This window comes from Cryptomeria japonica, chromosome 8 (assembly GCF_030272615.1).
Source record: "Cryptomeria japonica chromosome 8, Sugi_1.0, whole genome shotgun sequence".
NCBI classification, from domain to species: domain Eukaryota; kingdom Viridiplantae; phylum Streptophyta; class Pinopsida; order Cupressales; family Cupressaceae; genus Cryptomeria; species Cryptomeria japonica.
In genome coordinates this window covers 329,030,030-329,047,005 of record NC_081412.1, presented here as the reverse complement: position 1 = coordinate 329,047,005, position 16,976 = coordinate 329,030,030, and the positions used below count along the sequence as shown (strand labels likewise).

Below are 16,976 nucleotides of genomic sequence, written 5' to 3'. Positions count from 1 at the left end.
CTCAGATATCAAAGTGCAAAGACAGAAGGAGATGATAAGGGAGTGGAATCATGAGTTGGGAGTATTGTTTACGTGGTACAAAAGTTACTAAATTCTTGATGGTCTATATTTGAATACATAGAAGGCTAGTGGAAGTCAAGGACATATGGAACTTGGGGAAGATGCATATAGATCAAGGAGAACATCGAAAGTCCATAAGAAACAAAATAGAAAGCATGGAGGCATGAGAATTTAAGGGTTAAATGGAAGGGATGCTCATATGTAGAAGCTCAAAAATTTGACAAGGGTTTAGGGAATGAGGTCCCTAAGAAAATGATATTGAAGTAAGGGTAGTCTAAAAACTTCACCTAAGGCAAAAAAATAATTCAAAGACCTTGACACTTATTTTTTTTTAATGTTAGTATTTAGGCACTTGACAAGGATATAAGGGGAGGTAGAACATAACATCAAACACAAATTGATGAAGGGGACCCATTAGAGAAATTCTCTAACCAAATATAAATAATAGGAAAGTAAGCCCAAGACAACAAAGAGAGCACAAGGTAATTTTTCCTTTTGCATTTTAAAGCATATACTAATAATTTGTACACTAATCATTACATTAAAACATATCAAAATAAATTAAGAAAAAAAGAAAAAAGAAAATATATAATTTTCTTTTGTTGGAGAGTTTTATATCAAACTTATAAATAATTGTTTAGTAACTCAATTTGGGAGCACCAACCTTAGGTTGAAATCTCTTTGCCTGGGAACCAAAGATTATATATTCATTTTATATTCATTTTTTAAGATCAAACTCATTCGAGACACGATCCTAACTTCATCACTTACCATGTTAAGACCTTGTATTCAACAAAACTTAATCCATGATAGACTCATTTTAAACTATTCAATTTCACCATTAAATCAAAAAACCATTGACAAATTATACAATTTTTTCTATCACATTAAAAAATATAACAAAATTACTCACACATAAAAATAGAAATTAAAATCCACGCTTTAAACAAATTATATATACGATTCTTCATCTCATCCATTTCCCCCGCGGGGCAGGATTTTACTAAGTTAAATTTATAACATTTAAATATTTAATGTTTAATAGATTGAAAAAAAACACTTTTTTTAAATTTTTTTTTTATGAGAAACCATAAAGAAAAAGAACATAAATATAGGATGATTTCGTCCCATCACGTCTGCACAGAAAAGAGGGAAAAATAAAAATGACAGTAGTTAAAACATAAACTGAGATTGCAGGGGTCAATGGTAATGGTCAAGGAAAATGAATTGTAGTTTGCCAAGCAAGGAGGTGAACACTCTGAAAGGACACGAAGGGGCAGTGTTGGCTGCCCGCTTTAATTCGGACGGCAATTACTGCCTGAGCTGCGGCAAAGACAGGACCATTCGCCTCTGGAATCCCCACCGTGGTATTCTCATTAAGACATACAAAGCTCATGCCAGAGATGTCAGGGACGTTCATGTTACCCGGTATGTTTCTCTTTTCTCGTCTTTCCATTACTTCATCACAAATACTTAACTACAATCCTTTTTTAAAGAGATACAAACTTAAAACAAAAATTGTTTTTATTGATTACTGAGAACTAGGAGATGAACTTAATTTTTCTGTTTTTATTATACTCTTCTTGAGGATAACATTAGGTGTGCAAAAATGTCTGGGATAACACATATATTTGTCTATAATAAAATTAATTTAGTTTAAGTAAAGTTGAAATTATCAGATTTTTAATCTTTGTGGGATATGACTATGTTTTCCAGTTATGATTTCCATAAGATTTCATCACATTGGTTATGATTATGACACACAAGAAGCTGCATAAGTTGGAGATTATGTTCCCTGTAAAGCTGGTCTTCTGTATTTTAATGTTAAGTTGTTAATAAAAACTCTTGAAAATGTGTACACCACACAGGTTTTTTATTTTGACTGACAATGGTATGAAGTAAACATTTCGTAAGCAGGGTTTGAAACTTTATTATTTAATAATCTTGAAAACAATTCCCTACTAGATATCATTCTAAAAAATACCAAATTCACCCTACAAGAGGAAGTTGGGAAATACAATCTAAACTTGTAGACAAGGGGTACTAACAGATTGAAGGTATTGACTATAAAGTATAATGAGATGTTTCCTCTAGTTGCAAGGTTCACCATGGTGAGGACAGTTCTTGCAGTTGCAATGAAGTATAAGTGGCAAGTGCATCTGTTGGATGTCAAAAATCGATTTCTTAATGGTAAGGAAGAGATATTCATGCATCGACCTCTTGGATTCATGAAGAAAGGAGAGAAACATTTGGTTTGTAGATTGAAGAAGTACTTGTATGACTTGAAGTAAGCACTTTGTGTGTGGTATTGGAAGATTGGTCGATAACTTCAAAAGTTCGGTTTCAAAATCTTTGAAGAAGAGCCCAATTTGTACATTAAGAAGCTTGATCAAGAAATTCTCATTATTGTTCTCTATGTGAATGATTTGATTCTAATAGGGAACAATGCTGATTTGATTACTGAAATGAATAAGTAGTTAACTTTATAGTTTGAGACAATAGATTTAGGGTTGCTTCACTACTTTTTGGCTTTACAAGTCTGGTAGTAGCTAGATAAGTTTCATGTCTTACCGTCAAAGTTTGCCAAATACTTGCTGATGACATTCAAGATGGAGGCTGTGAAAGTTATGGAAATTCCATGTGATATTAGTATAGAGTTGAAAAAGTATATAGGGCAGAAGAAGTGGATCCTATAGAAATTGGAGTCTAGTGGAGAGTTTGTTGTATATGACTCACGCTTAGCCTGATATCTCTTTTGTTGTTGGATTGGTGGCCAAGTTTATATAGGAAGCAAAGGTTAGTCACATGAAAGTTGCAAAGTGATTTGAAATATCCCTGACACACTCTAAATATAATTTTCTGTGCTTTCCAAAATTGTTGTACTTTCATGCATCAAAATTAGATCAAAAGGGAAAAACATTTTACCTTGAATCTCATTCAGATTGAACACCAAACATTTATTATCAATAAGATTCAGCTATACTGACTTTTCAGATATAAACAACTTACAGCGATACAACATTACAGATCTCATATTTGGTCTGCTAGTATTGACTACGAAGTACAGAGCGATTCATTGGCGTTGGAAGTCGCCAATCAACCTGGAGCTGTCCCACGATATTAAGCTTCACTTCTGAGCACCCTTCGATTGACCACGATGAAGCTGTAACACCTTTAATATGATTCTAGTCTCATGAATAGCCCAGTTCCAATTATAAGTGTGGCTTGCTGCAGATAATGTCAGCGCTATGATCGTTGTCACAAGTCCTCGATATGAAAGGTCTGCTGCGCAACCCGAATCTCAAATAACAATCCCCTATCGGATGAATACAGTTCTGTGCCAGGATTGCCCAATGTAGACCAATGCGAACGAAACTAAATACCATCAGATTCCTTCCTCACACGAAGAAGATATCTTTATTGTCTTGGCAAAACTTCAGGAACAACGGCTGATATAAGGGAGCCAATTATATTATTTACTCCGGCAATACTTCCCACCTGATACCAGTATTTGCCCTTACCAAATGAGAGTAGCCTGACACCTTAACATCCCTCTTAATTGAGTCGGCCTTTTTAATAATCTCTGCAGAATTAACACTTCATGATATAAATCAAATGGCCACAGGAAACACAATATCGAACTTCCCCTAATATAACCTTTATTACTGGGACCCCTGCAAATTTGTCTCCACAGGAGACTTTACAAATTTGGCACAGCTGAGGACTCCGTCACAAATTCCCCCCTTTTGGAAGAACTAGGGTTTCGTCCAGCTCTTCTGACACTCCTGAAGGTTTTCGTCTCCAGAAAATCAATAATCGTTTATCAAATCATAAGCATACCCAAAACATCATCACCCCCCCCCCCCCCCCCCCCCCTTATAAAGATCTCTAGGAAGAATCTAGAAGATAGGCCAACTTGATGGAGAAATATATTTTATAAAGTGATATTATAATAATATTTTATTACTTTATTATTATTTAATTAAATTAATTAATATTTAGTCATCATTTATATATTTTGTTGACAACTTAATAAAAATTAATTTAATTAATTATCACTTTAAAAATTGAGGACATTACATGATTCTTGAGAATGTGAAGGGTAATCAAGATTTTGTGGACTTGAGTTAAAAACTTAAAGAGAGGAGGTGAAGACATTCTGAATGTCTAGATAGATTTAGATTAGGTAGGAAATCCTGATGAAAGGTCCATTTTAGGTTATGGCTTCATGCTGGGAGGTTCTTTACTACCACGGTCTTCCAAGAAGCAAAATTAGACTCAATAGCTGAGGCAGAGTACATTGGATTAGCTCATTCATTGAAGCAATGTGGCTATGCAAGATGCTAGATCACTTGCACGTTTCAAAAGATATGCCAATGATTCATTCTCACAATCAAAGTTCTCTTCAAATCGCCAAGAATCCCATCTTTCATGTGAGGACTAAGAATATTAAGATCAAATATCAGGAGGTTCATGAATTGTTGGAGCTTTAGAAGATGTTATTGGCTATGTTGGAACAAAGGATCAATTGGCAGATATCTTCACCAAGCTGTTGATGGAGAGCAAGCTTATCAAGTTTTGGAAGTAGTTGTGTCTCAAAGAGCTTATCATGAATGGGGGATTTTCACCAACACATTCTCTTACTTGTCTATATAGCATATACTAACTATATTACACTAAATGTGTTGCAAGTCCAATTCCACATTAAGGAGTAGTTTGACAAAATCTGGAAGGAGACTCGAAAAGTTGGACTTGGTACTCCATGTTGTATATAGTGAATGTAGCAATAAATCTTGAGTTCTATTATTGTTTGAAAACCTGTCATGTCCCCACCTTAGTTACATTTTTCCATGCTGTCCTAAGACGAGTTCAGATAAATGTATCCATTGCAATGAGAGGCAATTCGTTTACAAAGTAGAAGAAAGCTAGTGGCAGACCACGTCAGAACTGTCTGCCTTTACAGCAGTCAAATTATTAGAAGATATATAGTTGTGAAGGCTGCATCAGAAACTTTGAAACTTCATGTCACAATGGCGTGTTCAATTTCAAGACTCAAAGTGTGTGTTTGAAGAGGATGTGTGCACTTAGAAAGTTAGAATTTGAAAGACCATTGTTAGGCACGTGTGAGGAGTCATGGCATGCACCTCATAAAGGAGATTGTGTTGCTTCAACTCAAGTCTAGCTTGCAAACAAAGTTATGTGGTTGGAATGGGCAAATGCACTTTGGTAAAGGATGTTTCAATTTTGTTTAAAGGTGTGTGGTTGGGATAAGGGTACACACCTCATATCGGAATCAAATTTATTTTGAAAACAAGGTTCAAACACCTTGTTCAAAGGTGTGTGCTTTGAGTCATGGTGCAATTTTCAAACAAGAATTGCAAGCTAAAAGTGCACACTTGAGGAGAAGATGCACAGTTAGAAAGGGGAAATATGAAATTGTTGTAGCTAGTGTACAAGGCCTATTATTATGTTTCGATAATATTGGTTATTAGACTATGTATTAGTTGTTATAAGCATCGATTGGTTGACAGTTTTGTTCCTCTTGGCAATTGTTGAGTCATTTAAATAGATTGTGTATCATCAAGGAAAGCAGTATGATCTAGTCGGATCGACTATGATCCTTGGCTGGCAATCTCAAGTTTTCTTTTATAATAATTTTTTGTGCGAGTAAAGATACATTTTACTTTTTATCTGGTATGCGTTGTCGTCTCTATTATTAATTCATTTTATCAGATAGAGAAGTAAGCATTTGGCACTGTCACTTGTTGTGCTGTGCACACACTCCCTGTCTCTGACTGTCTCTGACAGGGACCTTCTCTTCTTTTTTACCTCGCTAGCATGAGAGAGGGATAAAGAGATGAGAAATGCAGAAGTGCATCAGGAATCCAAGTCCATAAGCCTGAATTTGCCTTGCAGCCTAGGGGCTTGAGAACCTAGGAGTTTTCGGGAGCTTGAAAAATCAGGGATTCAGATTGGTATAGGGGGTCAAATGAAGGTGGAGAGCATTAGGCACCAATCAGGTCTGAAGAGGGACAATGAACAAGGTTGTGGTAGCTCAAAGCATTGGCCAAAACTGGACTTTAGACTGAAATTTGAAGCTCTCCCTCAAACTTGGTGGTTGCATCAGATATTAGACTAAAGCCTTGTTCCAAATAGCATTTTCAATACCGAAATTTCCCCTAAAATATTGAGTTCCATCGTGGAAACTCGGTATTTGCACAAGAAATGGGATTAAGCCTTGTTCCCAAAAGTATTCCTAATGCCCGAAGTTTTTGCCGAATTTCATCCAACACCTTACAACAGTAAAAAAGGGAATAGGCCTTAATCCTTTTGGTCTTCCTAACCCCGAAGTTTTTCACTGAACTTCCTCTTCCACCCTGCAGATTTCATTGGTTGCACTAGGATTTGGAACAGCTTCTATTCCTAGACTTCTTCCCAATATCGAACTTAAGCCTGAATTCTTCCAAAACCTTCACAAAATTCGGTGCTTGCATGGGATTTTGGAATATGACTTGATCCTAAAGGTGTTCCAAAGTCTTAGGTTTACTCTGAACTTTCTCTTTTCATCACCAAGTTCGGTGGTAACACATAAAGAGGGATTAGGACTTATTCCAAAGGGGTGTCTTAGTACTGAAGTTGAAGCTGAATTTCACCATCCCTGCTGTAGACTTGATGTTTTCATTGAAAATCAGATTAGCCCCCTTCCAAGGTATGTTCGCATCATCAAGTTTTACACTGAACCTTTTTTTAAGCTGCGGTTTTCCTTCCTCTAGGTTCGGTATCAGCAATCAAAGAACAACATGCCTTTATTCCTCAGTAAGTTTCACCATACCAAATTTGCAGCCTTCTCCCAACTTAGGAGTTTGAATCAGAAAATTCTCCGTTTGCAGCAGTCTTAAGTCCAAGTTTCAAGGGAGACACTCCATGTGGTGATGGCTCTCCAAGTCAGACTAAGCCCTTTACTCCCAAAACTCTTCCAAATGACAAGGCCAAGATGACCTTCTAGGTCCTAATTCATGGGACATGATTCTGTTCAATAAGACTAAATAGTGCAGGGAACAAGTCTCCAATGAATGTAGTCAAGATAGGAGTAATCAGTGAATGAATAAATGAAAATGCAATTGATCTTTGATTTTCTTGTCTACGCAGGATGGATGACACCCAAAGGGAGTCAGAGAAATGAAAGAATCGGGAAGATGAAGACCACCAACGGAGCCAAAGGATGGAGGAAAAGCTAGGGCATAAGATTGAGGGAAGGATCATAGAGTAATGTGCTGCATGGTCAAACGATGCTATTCCCAAGACCCTGGAAGACAGTGGCAGACACACAGTGCTACAGGAGTATGCAAAAATGAAAAATGAACAGTTGGAGATGACCAGAATTTGAATTTATTGTAATAGCCATACTTTATTGTAATAGCCATTACTTTATTGTAAAATGGCTACTTTTGGGCCCTATTTAATGCAATTCAAGAGGAGGGGCAAAAGTTAGTTGTTCACCCAGCCACTAGGCTTGTCTTTTTGTGTCTCGTGCCCTATGCACTTTTGTCCTCTAGTGGGATCAATTGAAGGCAGTTGAAAGTAGTTGGAAAGGCGGTTGTAAGTTGTTGGGGTCATTAATTGAAGACTGTTAGGGTTTCTAGAAGGCAGATCTGGGCCATCGATGAATTGAATCTTGGTCATTGATTCAAAATGTAAAATCTATAAAAGGCTAGTGCCTCTCTTATTGTAAGGGGTTAGATAGTTAGGATTTTAGAAAAGTTAGCAGGTTAGAAGTAGCAGTAGTTAGAAGTAGAATTAGAATAGAGTAGGAATTGTTGGACAAAAATTGTTGTAATGGCAGTTGAAGCAAGTGAATAAAGCATTGAAGCATGGTGTTTTTCCAATTGTTTTCACCTGTTTGCATGGTTTCTCTTCAGAAAGATTAGTCGATGTTCAGTGGTTTTGATGGTAAAGTGTGAGGATATGTGATAGATTTCATATTCATACCATTGGAGGCTTGCTGATTGTAGGTCTTTGTGCATTGTTCGTCTGAGCCTATTGTTGTTCTTAGTTCAATTGTGAATGTTTGTTTTGATTGCGTTAGAATTGGGTATCCAAATGAATGTTCATGTTTTGAAAATCTTTTATTTCCCTTTGGAGCTTGCACTATTCCTGTGGAGTTGTGGGTTTATCTTTGGCTGAGCAGGAACTAGTTTTATTCAAAATCTGTCTATCTGCAACAACAACCATTACCATCATAGTCCCTAGGATCTCTAAACCCTATCCCTTTGTTCTTATTTCAACCAGTTTGAGGAGTAAAACATCATTAATAGCCATACCAGATGCGGGCCAGTTTGTTAGATGCATAAGTCCCCTTGAGATTACCAGCAAATTGCATCAGCTTTGAGTTATCTTGAGGTTAGTCACGACTTGACGTTAGAAACCTTGAGGTTATCTTGTTTGGACAATTGGAAGGCATACATGATTTCCTTATTTAAGAGAGAGTAGGATTAAGTGCATTTTATTTTGCATTGACAAAAGTGCTACATTTCCTCCATCAACATCACCTCAAAAGAAATTTAGTTAGATTTGAGCAATGTATGCCCTGAAATCCCAATAAAGGAGAGAAGACACCAGAAGGTGGTCAATCCCATGAGATTAGGCAATCTTTAAGGATCATCAAACTAAGGGAACGAAGGAGAAGATTACGAGAAACACTTGATGCAAATACAATCATACAATTTCCAAGTCAGAGACCCTCCTGGGAAAGTCAAGGCAACCTTCTCTAGACAAGGGAAGTTGGGAGATGAAGTCATGCTTCTTCATAGAATTGTAAGAGAGCAGCCTTTGAGGCATTGAGAGGTTCTGAATCGATCGAGAAGAAGGCGAGGCAAAGGTGTACAAAAGAAAATTTGAAGGCAAAACAAGTGCATGGAAGGTTGAAGCTGAGGGAAGACTTGATGATTCTTTTGGTGTTGAGAGTTTAAGAGAAGCAACAGAATGTTCAAATCACATCTCCACAATAAGAAGATTCTAGGTGCTAGGTTTGCATTACAATAAAATCATGGTAAGGCATAGTGGTGAAAAGAAAAAGTTACCCAAGTTCAAGGGCAATGGATTAGAGGATCTCTTTTGGCATCGTAAGACTTTCGAAACAATTTGTACAACAAATGGGTAGGTTGATAAAGCATTTTGTCTACAATCTTTTCTAGCAACCTTGGAGTTGTAGCAATTGACTGGTATACAAAAATTGACGAATCCTCTCGAAATACATGGGAGAGATTAAAGAAAGCCTTCAAAGAAGAGTTTAAACTGCTTCGTGATGATAATTAAATAGTAGTAGAAATTTACAATACAAAACAAGGTGAGCACAAAATGTATGAGCTTATATTTGCAAACTTAAAGAATTGCTGATAAAATTTGAAACAAAACTAGTTGATGGTCTAAAAAAGTGGTGGTTCGTTGAAGGTCTACTTTTGTCATTAAGAAAAAAGATGAAGGTACTAGCACCCTCATCCTATCCCAAAGCCTATAATCAGCAATGGACATAGGAAGTGAAGATAAAATGCCCTCGCATAGTAAAAGAAAAACATAAGAAGATGGAAATTCAGATGACAATAGTGATAATCTAGCTTACTGGGTTTGCCCCTAGACACCCTTGGTACTGGTCTGGTCCGGTCCGGGTTCCTGGTTTAGGTCTGGTCCAGCCTTGGTTCGACCAGGGTTCGAATTTCTTAGAGGTGGTTCAACTTGGCTCAAACCCGGGCGGACCAAGATCGAACCCGGTCGAGCCCGGGCGGACCCAGGTCGATCCCAGGCGGCCCAAAAAGCAATATACTATGCAATTTTTTTTTTTTTGGAATCCGTCAGGTAAAAAGTGAATTTTATACCCTAAAAGTGACTTTTAAAACATAATCTTGGCTCATTTCTCCTCATTTGTGTTGCAAACAAAAGTTTTTTGACAACAGGTTGAAGAAAGGGTGAACAAAGTTTGGCTTTCAAGATCAAATAGGAGTTGAAGACTGATTTTTGAAGCTTCAACAAGTGTTGCAGCATCATTTCCATACATTTGCAAGCTCCCATTGGCTACAAGAGGTAGGTTTTTTAACATTGTTTTCCAACTATTTTTGTTTCACAAATTGTCAAACATGAAACATTAAGTGTTTTTCATTATTTTGTTTTTGTTTTTGAATATGTTTATGTTATTTCTTGCCACAGGAACTAGAATGTCATCTACCTCTTCCTCCATTGGCAATGAACAAACAATTACAAAACAAATAAATGATCCAAATTCTCCCTTATGGAAGTATGTTGACATTATAAAACCACTTCCAGGAGGTGGGGGATTGGGGATTCCGTTGGAGATGCCAAGGATGTGGCATTGAACGTAATAGTTCATATTATCGGGTGGTAGGCCATTTGTGTGGAATAAAAGGAAGAGGCATCAAAAAATGCCCTGGAAAAGATGGTAAACCTATACTAGATGAGACAGTGATGAAATATATTAGGGAGCATGAGGAGGCAGAAGAGAGAGAAGCCCGTAGATTGAATCAAACTGCACCAAAGAAAACAAGGGGAATGCAAGCCCCATCTAATCCCGATGTTGTAGTAGAAGACCACCCCTTCTTTTCCACAAATGAACCTGAAAGTGAACCACCCTTGACACGCAAAAGAACAAAGGGGCCTTTAGAAACCGCATTTCAAAATGAGAGTAGAGACATTGCTGACCAAGATGTAGCAAGGTGCATATATGCAAATGGGCTGGCTTTCAATGTTGTTCGCTCCCCATATTGGAAGCAAATGTTGAAAAGTGTTAATGAAGCTCCAAGAGGGTATAAGGGCCCAGGTTATAAGAAGGTACGTGGAACATTATTGGAGAAAGAGGTGAAGGGGGTTGAAGATGCATTGAAACCCATAAGGGATTCATGGGTCGAGATTGGTGTATCAATTGTTTCAGATGGGTGGAAAGATTCTAAAAATCGTGCCTTGATTAATGTCATAGCGGTGTCCCCTAAAGGGGCAATGTTTTTGAAAGTTGTGGATTGTGAGGGCCAAGTAAAAGATGGCCAATTTATTGCAGATATTCTCATCTCCGCCATTGAGTTAGTGGGACCCCGCAATGCTGTCCAAGTCATAATGGACAATGCGAAAAATTGTAGAGCTATTGGTTTGTTGGTTAAGGAACGCTATGATCACATCTTTTGGACACCTTGTGCGGTAAATTCACTCAATCTTATGCTACAAAGGATTGGGACTAAAATAAAATGGATCAGAGATGTGTATGCAGAGGCTGAGTACACCCAGATGTTCATCACAAACCACCACATGTCTCAAGGGATTTTTAGATCCTTTTCGAATTTGGAGCTATTGAAGGTAAGTGAAATAGTAATTTAATTATACATTTTCTGATTTTTAAAATTTTCAATGTTCATAATATCATTGTGTAAGTTATATTGTGTATTCTTCTTTAAAGTTTGGCTTTATTTTTTAATCATTTTGGCATTAATTTATGTTATAGGTTGCTGAGATCCGTTTTGCATCAAACACAATCGTCTTAAGACGACTTGTGAAAGTTAGAGTGGCACTATGCAATATGGTGATCAACACCAAATGGACTTTATCGAAGCAGAGTAGCAGTGAGAGGGCAGCAAAAATTAGGGACCAAATATTGAATGAGACCTGGTGGGATCTTGTGACATATATCCTTAGTATCACTGAGCCCATTATGAGCATGATTTGCTATACCGACATGGATAGGCCTTGCATTGGTGAGATTTATGATGGCATTGACTCAATGCTTGAAAAAATGAAGTGCACTATAAATGCAAGAGAGAAAGACCCCAATGAGAAATTCTTCAAAGAAGTGGAAGCAATTGTTGTTGAAAGGTGGAATAAGATGACCACTCGTTTGCATCTTCTTGCCTATGCCTTGAGACCAAAGTATTATAGCAATCAATTTCGTGATAAACCAGGAAGGATTCCACCATGGAGAGATCTAGAAGTATCTGATGGGTACAAGGCAACATTTCTTAGATTATATCCCGATGATGATATGCGAGATACTGTTACAAATGAGTTCATAGAATTTGCAAATGGGAATGGTCTAAGTGTTGATGCTCTTCACCATAGATCCAAAAAGGATGCTCATAGTTGGTGGTACTTCCATGGCGCATGCTTCCAACACCTACAACCCCTTGCTGTCAAAGTTTTATCACAAGTAAGTTTAATTAATTAAAATTTATCAAAAGTTTATTTATAGTTTACTTTGTCTTCATAGGTTGCTAGTAATTTTTAATTTTAATGTTATAAATGTATAACTTTAATTGTTTACTTTGTCTTCATAGGTTGCTAGTTCATCTGCTTCAGAAAGAAATTGGAGCACATATTCTTTCATCCACTCAGTAAAGCGCAATAGGTTGCTATCAAAAAGAGTGGAGAATTTAGTATATGTGCATTCCAACCTACGTTTTCTTTCACTCAAACAACGTGATTACACCCAAGGGGAAACAAAGATGTGGGATATAGAGCCAGAGCATACTGATTTGGATGCTCCCGCTTCTCAGCTTCTTGCATTAACACTTGATGACTCGTATACCGAGCAAACTTATAGTGCAACTGCAAGTGGCATTGGCTCATCTAATGTCAATGTCAATGATGAGGAGGATGAGGATGAGGAGGAGGAGGATGATGAATTAGAAATTTAGAGAATCCATTTGATGATATAAACTTTAAATTGTTGAAAGTTGAAACAATGATACTTGAATATTTTGTCATTTTGATATTAAACTTGATGTATATGATGCTATTATGGTATGATCATGATGCTATGATTACAAGTTTATGTTTGTTTTGTTGTTTATATGATGCTATGTGACATGCTAATCTTAATTCATGCTTATAGGCTGCTCAAATATTAATATATATATAATTTACATGTTTTTGTACTAATGAACCCAAACGAATCCAAACCCCTTTTCAAAATTTTGCCGTACCGGCGTATCGTTTCTTCGAACCTAAACCGGTGCCCGAACCCAAATCGGCAACCTAGGCGATAATGAATTGGGAACTATACAAGTTCTTTAGAGGGACATGCTTCAAATGATGAAAGAATTGAAGGCGAAGAAAGAAACCAACAAAGGAATTAATGAAATATGGTGTATTTAGTGCAAAATTGAGGGCCATGCAAAAGGTTATTGTCCTAGAAAGATGTTTTGTGAAATTTTCCAAGTTATGGGTCATTCAATAAAGGAGTGTTGGATACAATTTGAAGACTAGGAGTACACAAGTTCTTTATATGTAGGGAGAGCAGTCCACTCCATCAAAGCCACACAATGCATTTCTAGGTGGTTATTGAAATTAAAGAGGAGGTCGAAATCAAATGCACTACAACCCCAAAGGACTTACAATCATACAATGTCGACAATGTAGCAATGGGTTCACTTTGAGCGAGACTACTAGAGAAAGCAGGACAATGCAATTATTGTGCAAATGGTGTGGACCTAGAGACCATGAAGACAATGTATGTTCGAAACAAAAGGCTATTTTCAACATAATCGATGTTGACATGGAAAATGAAGTACTAGCCATTACTTGTGTCCAAGCAAAGAAGGCTATGTACTTGGACCCATGTACAAAAAGGGAAAGGCTTTGTGAGGAGAGGGTTGAAGTGGAGAATGCTATGGATAACAAATGCCACCACTCAAATGCAAATGCAAGTACGGTAACAAATCAAATACAATCTAAGAAAAAATTTACAAGACAAGTACTTCAAACTATCATACCATTTAAAGTAGTGGATTTTTTACAAAGTTTTCTTGAAATTCAAAAAGATATTGTATCAAGGGAGAATGAGACAGTGCATGCAATGACTCAATTCGAATATGGTGAGAATGAAATTCCAATAATTGATCCTTTGCTATTGGGTGACCAAGTGATTGATCCAATGTTATTAATAGTTAACACGACAAAGAAATTAGCAGTGGTGAATACAAAGATCCTTGGAAGGAATCTCACCAATACAATTTGATGGTAGGTCTCGCATGAATGTACTTCTTGAAGACACTAGGAGAAATCTTGACAATCTGACCATTTGGCTGCCAAATTTTCAATCGGTGGGTGCAGATCAACAAGGTATTAAGGTACGTGGAGTTTTAATAGGACAAAAGGTAATTTTTGGAACCCAAGAATTTTGTTAAACTTTTTGGTCATTCATTAAGGAAAAGAGCGTACAATGCATTTTTGGGTCAGGATTGGTTGATAGCAGCCAAAGCTGATCACAATTGGACAAAGAATATAATCCCCATTGAAAACAAGGGTTAGAAGTATGTAATTGATTTAAAGAACCAAGTTGTGAGTGAAGTAGCTTCCTATGATTTGGACTTTGAAAAAAAATGGACAAAGAAGCATGATATGGGTTTGATAGAGTTGAACAATGGAAGGATCCTAGAGTTATAATCATGTTGACTTGTAATTTTCTTGAAGCTGTGACTCTCGGTGAAGAGCAACCGATGAAAAATGATTTTGAAAAGTTGGGGCAGCTTGTGTGTGCGGGACACAATCCATGGTTGGCAAAAGATGATAGTTTTTACAGAGGTATTCGTCTTTGCTAAAAAATTATGTAGGGGTTCAACAATTTGCTATGTCTAGTGATGCAAACTCTGAGGGACAAGGAGAAATTCCGGAATCTCTTTGAAAGTGCATGGCCACTATCATATCCATTGGACAAAGATTTTAGGAAGTATCTCTTTAAAACACATAATAAACTTTACAAACAAACAAATAAGAAATAAGGGGGAAAGATAACAAGACTAATGAACTTCACAAGGTGAGGTTGGAAACCTAATTTATATTCAAAATTGTAGGGAAACTGTCTGCAGACTGTTATGAAATGCAATGCTTCAAGCATTGCCCATTGCAGGACAACAAAAGGTGAGTATCATCCATGTAAGCCAAATAATAGATATTATCACGACATAAATGATGTACCTTGAAGGGTTCCAACCACAAGGAATCAAACTTGCCATTCATTCCTTTTGGTTCATAATGTTTTTCTTAGAAAAGAACCAAATCTCCCACTTTGAAGTCTCATTGGTGTTCTTTTTTATCAAAAATTTCTTTGTACCTTAAGAGTTTCAATCACAAAAAATCAAACTTGCCATGCGTTCCTTTTGGCTCATAATGTTTTTCTTAGAGAAGAACCAAATATCCCACTTTTAAGTTTCATTGGTGTGCTTTTTTCTCAAAAATCTGCTTCATCCGTCTTGATGCAAAGTTATATGATCATCAAGCTTTTGTTGATCTTACTCCAATGTTTACATGTAAATGTTACTTTTTAAAGTTGGATCCTTGAACTCTTCATTTTGGACCGATGATGCCAAATTAAGTGCTGAGAGCTCCAATGATATTGGTAACTCTGTGTTTGTCCTATACATAATGATGAATAGAGAGGTGCCAATCATTTGTTTTGGAGTAATTCATTTACCCACAAAGAATTGTACAACTTTTATGCCAATTCCTTTGGTTTAAGGCCATCAGTTTGCAAACAATTTTTTAATATTATTTTTGGATGATTTGCTTGGTCATTTTCCCTATGGATAATAGGTTGATGACTAAGACAATGTGATACCATATTTGTAATAAAACTCTAGCAATTCTTAAGATGAGAAACTGGAGGCATTGTTAGTGACAATTTTCAAGGGTGGGGTGCACCAAAGTGAGAGAAGATACTTTTAGGAAAACACATACCACTTTTAGATGTGGACCTTTTGACGAGAAAACATATGGATTTTGATTTAGGATATGTTAAAAATTAGTCCTCATTGCTGAAAGGGGGTGTCTAATATTACTGCTTTGAGAAGAATTGCTGCAATTATAACTTTTTCCACAAATTGTTGGCATTCGTTGCATCTTTGGGCCTAGTCATTACCATCTCCAAACATTGCCAGTCAATAGTACCATGCTCTAAGTTTCTTGAATGTGATGATTTTTGAAGAAAAGTTACCTTCACAAGCTGTTTTAATTGACACATCTCAGGAAGTTCCCATCTATATTTCTCTTGTAGAGAACATCTTTCCATAAAATATATCAAATTGCTTTTAATTTTAGTCCTCTTTGGTGCTTGTTTTTGATTAATAGAGCAGTGAGAACAAGGGCACTGACCCTTTACATAGCATAACTATTAACGAGACCACAGTGCAAAAACAACACTATAACAGCATTAACAACAACTAATAGCAAAAAGAGACCAAGTCTTTAGAAATCAGAAACAACAGAAGAGAACACAAAAACAAACTACAGGGGTGCCTTTCGCACCCCAGTGGCATCCATGGCATTGTTCCATTCATTGGACATGAACTTGTATAGGTCCCTAGCCTCTTGCTTATCCTCCTCCGTGTCCGTAGTACGTTCCCTCTGTGAGCGTCGAGCTGTGTAAAACCTGCAAATGAAATTTGTTAAGGCTCGCCATTTGGGCATCCCAGGCCTCCATCTTGCTCTTGAGCCGATTGACATCGTCCATGATAGCCTGCAATTCAAGCACAGGGCCCAGGTTCTTAATCCTCTGCGTGATGTCCAACATATCCGTGCGAAGCTTTTCCATTTGCTGCAGAGTAGGGACACCCTGGGGGTTCACAGCAGCCATGTCATCCGTAGTCTTTTCCATCTCCTTGGGCACATCTTCAGCAGGGGGGCTGTTAATATCATTACCTAGGCCCATCAGGGGGAGAGATTGCATCACCTGTTCCGCCATCTTTAAATCCGGGTCCAAGTTACTAGAGTCCAGGGCTTTGTTATCAGAAATTTCCTCACCCATGACACCCTCAGTGCCCATCTTCATAGGAGCCGTATGCTTAACATCAATAGGGTCCTGGGTTTGCATTTCAAAATTGCCCGTGTCAGCGGCACCAACAGTGGTCAGAACCATGTGGTCCCTAGTC

At 37.3% G+C, this 16,976-nt stretch overlaps 1 protein-coding gene across 1 annotated transcript in view; it reads left to right on the top strand.

The window, feature by feature from the left end:
* The first annotated feature begins 1,164 nt into the window (after positions 1–1,164).
* The window catches only part of LOC131061516 (uncharacterized), a 181,183-nt gene continuing 165,371 nt past the window's right edge, over positions 1,165–16,976 (top strand). Inside the window, exon 1 of the mRNA XM_057995244.2 lies at positions 1,165–1,488. Within this exon, the coding sequence (XP_057851227.1) occupies positions 1,283–1,488 (206 nt within the window). The 5' untranslated portion in view covers positions 1,165–1,282. The remainder of the gene's footprint in view (positions 1,489–16,976) is intronic.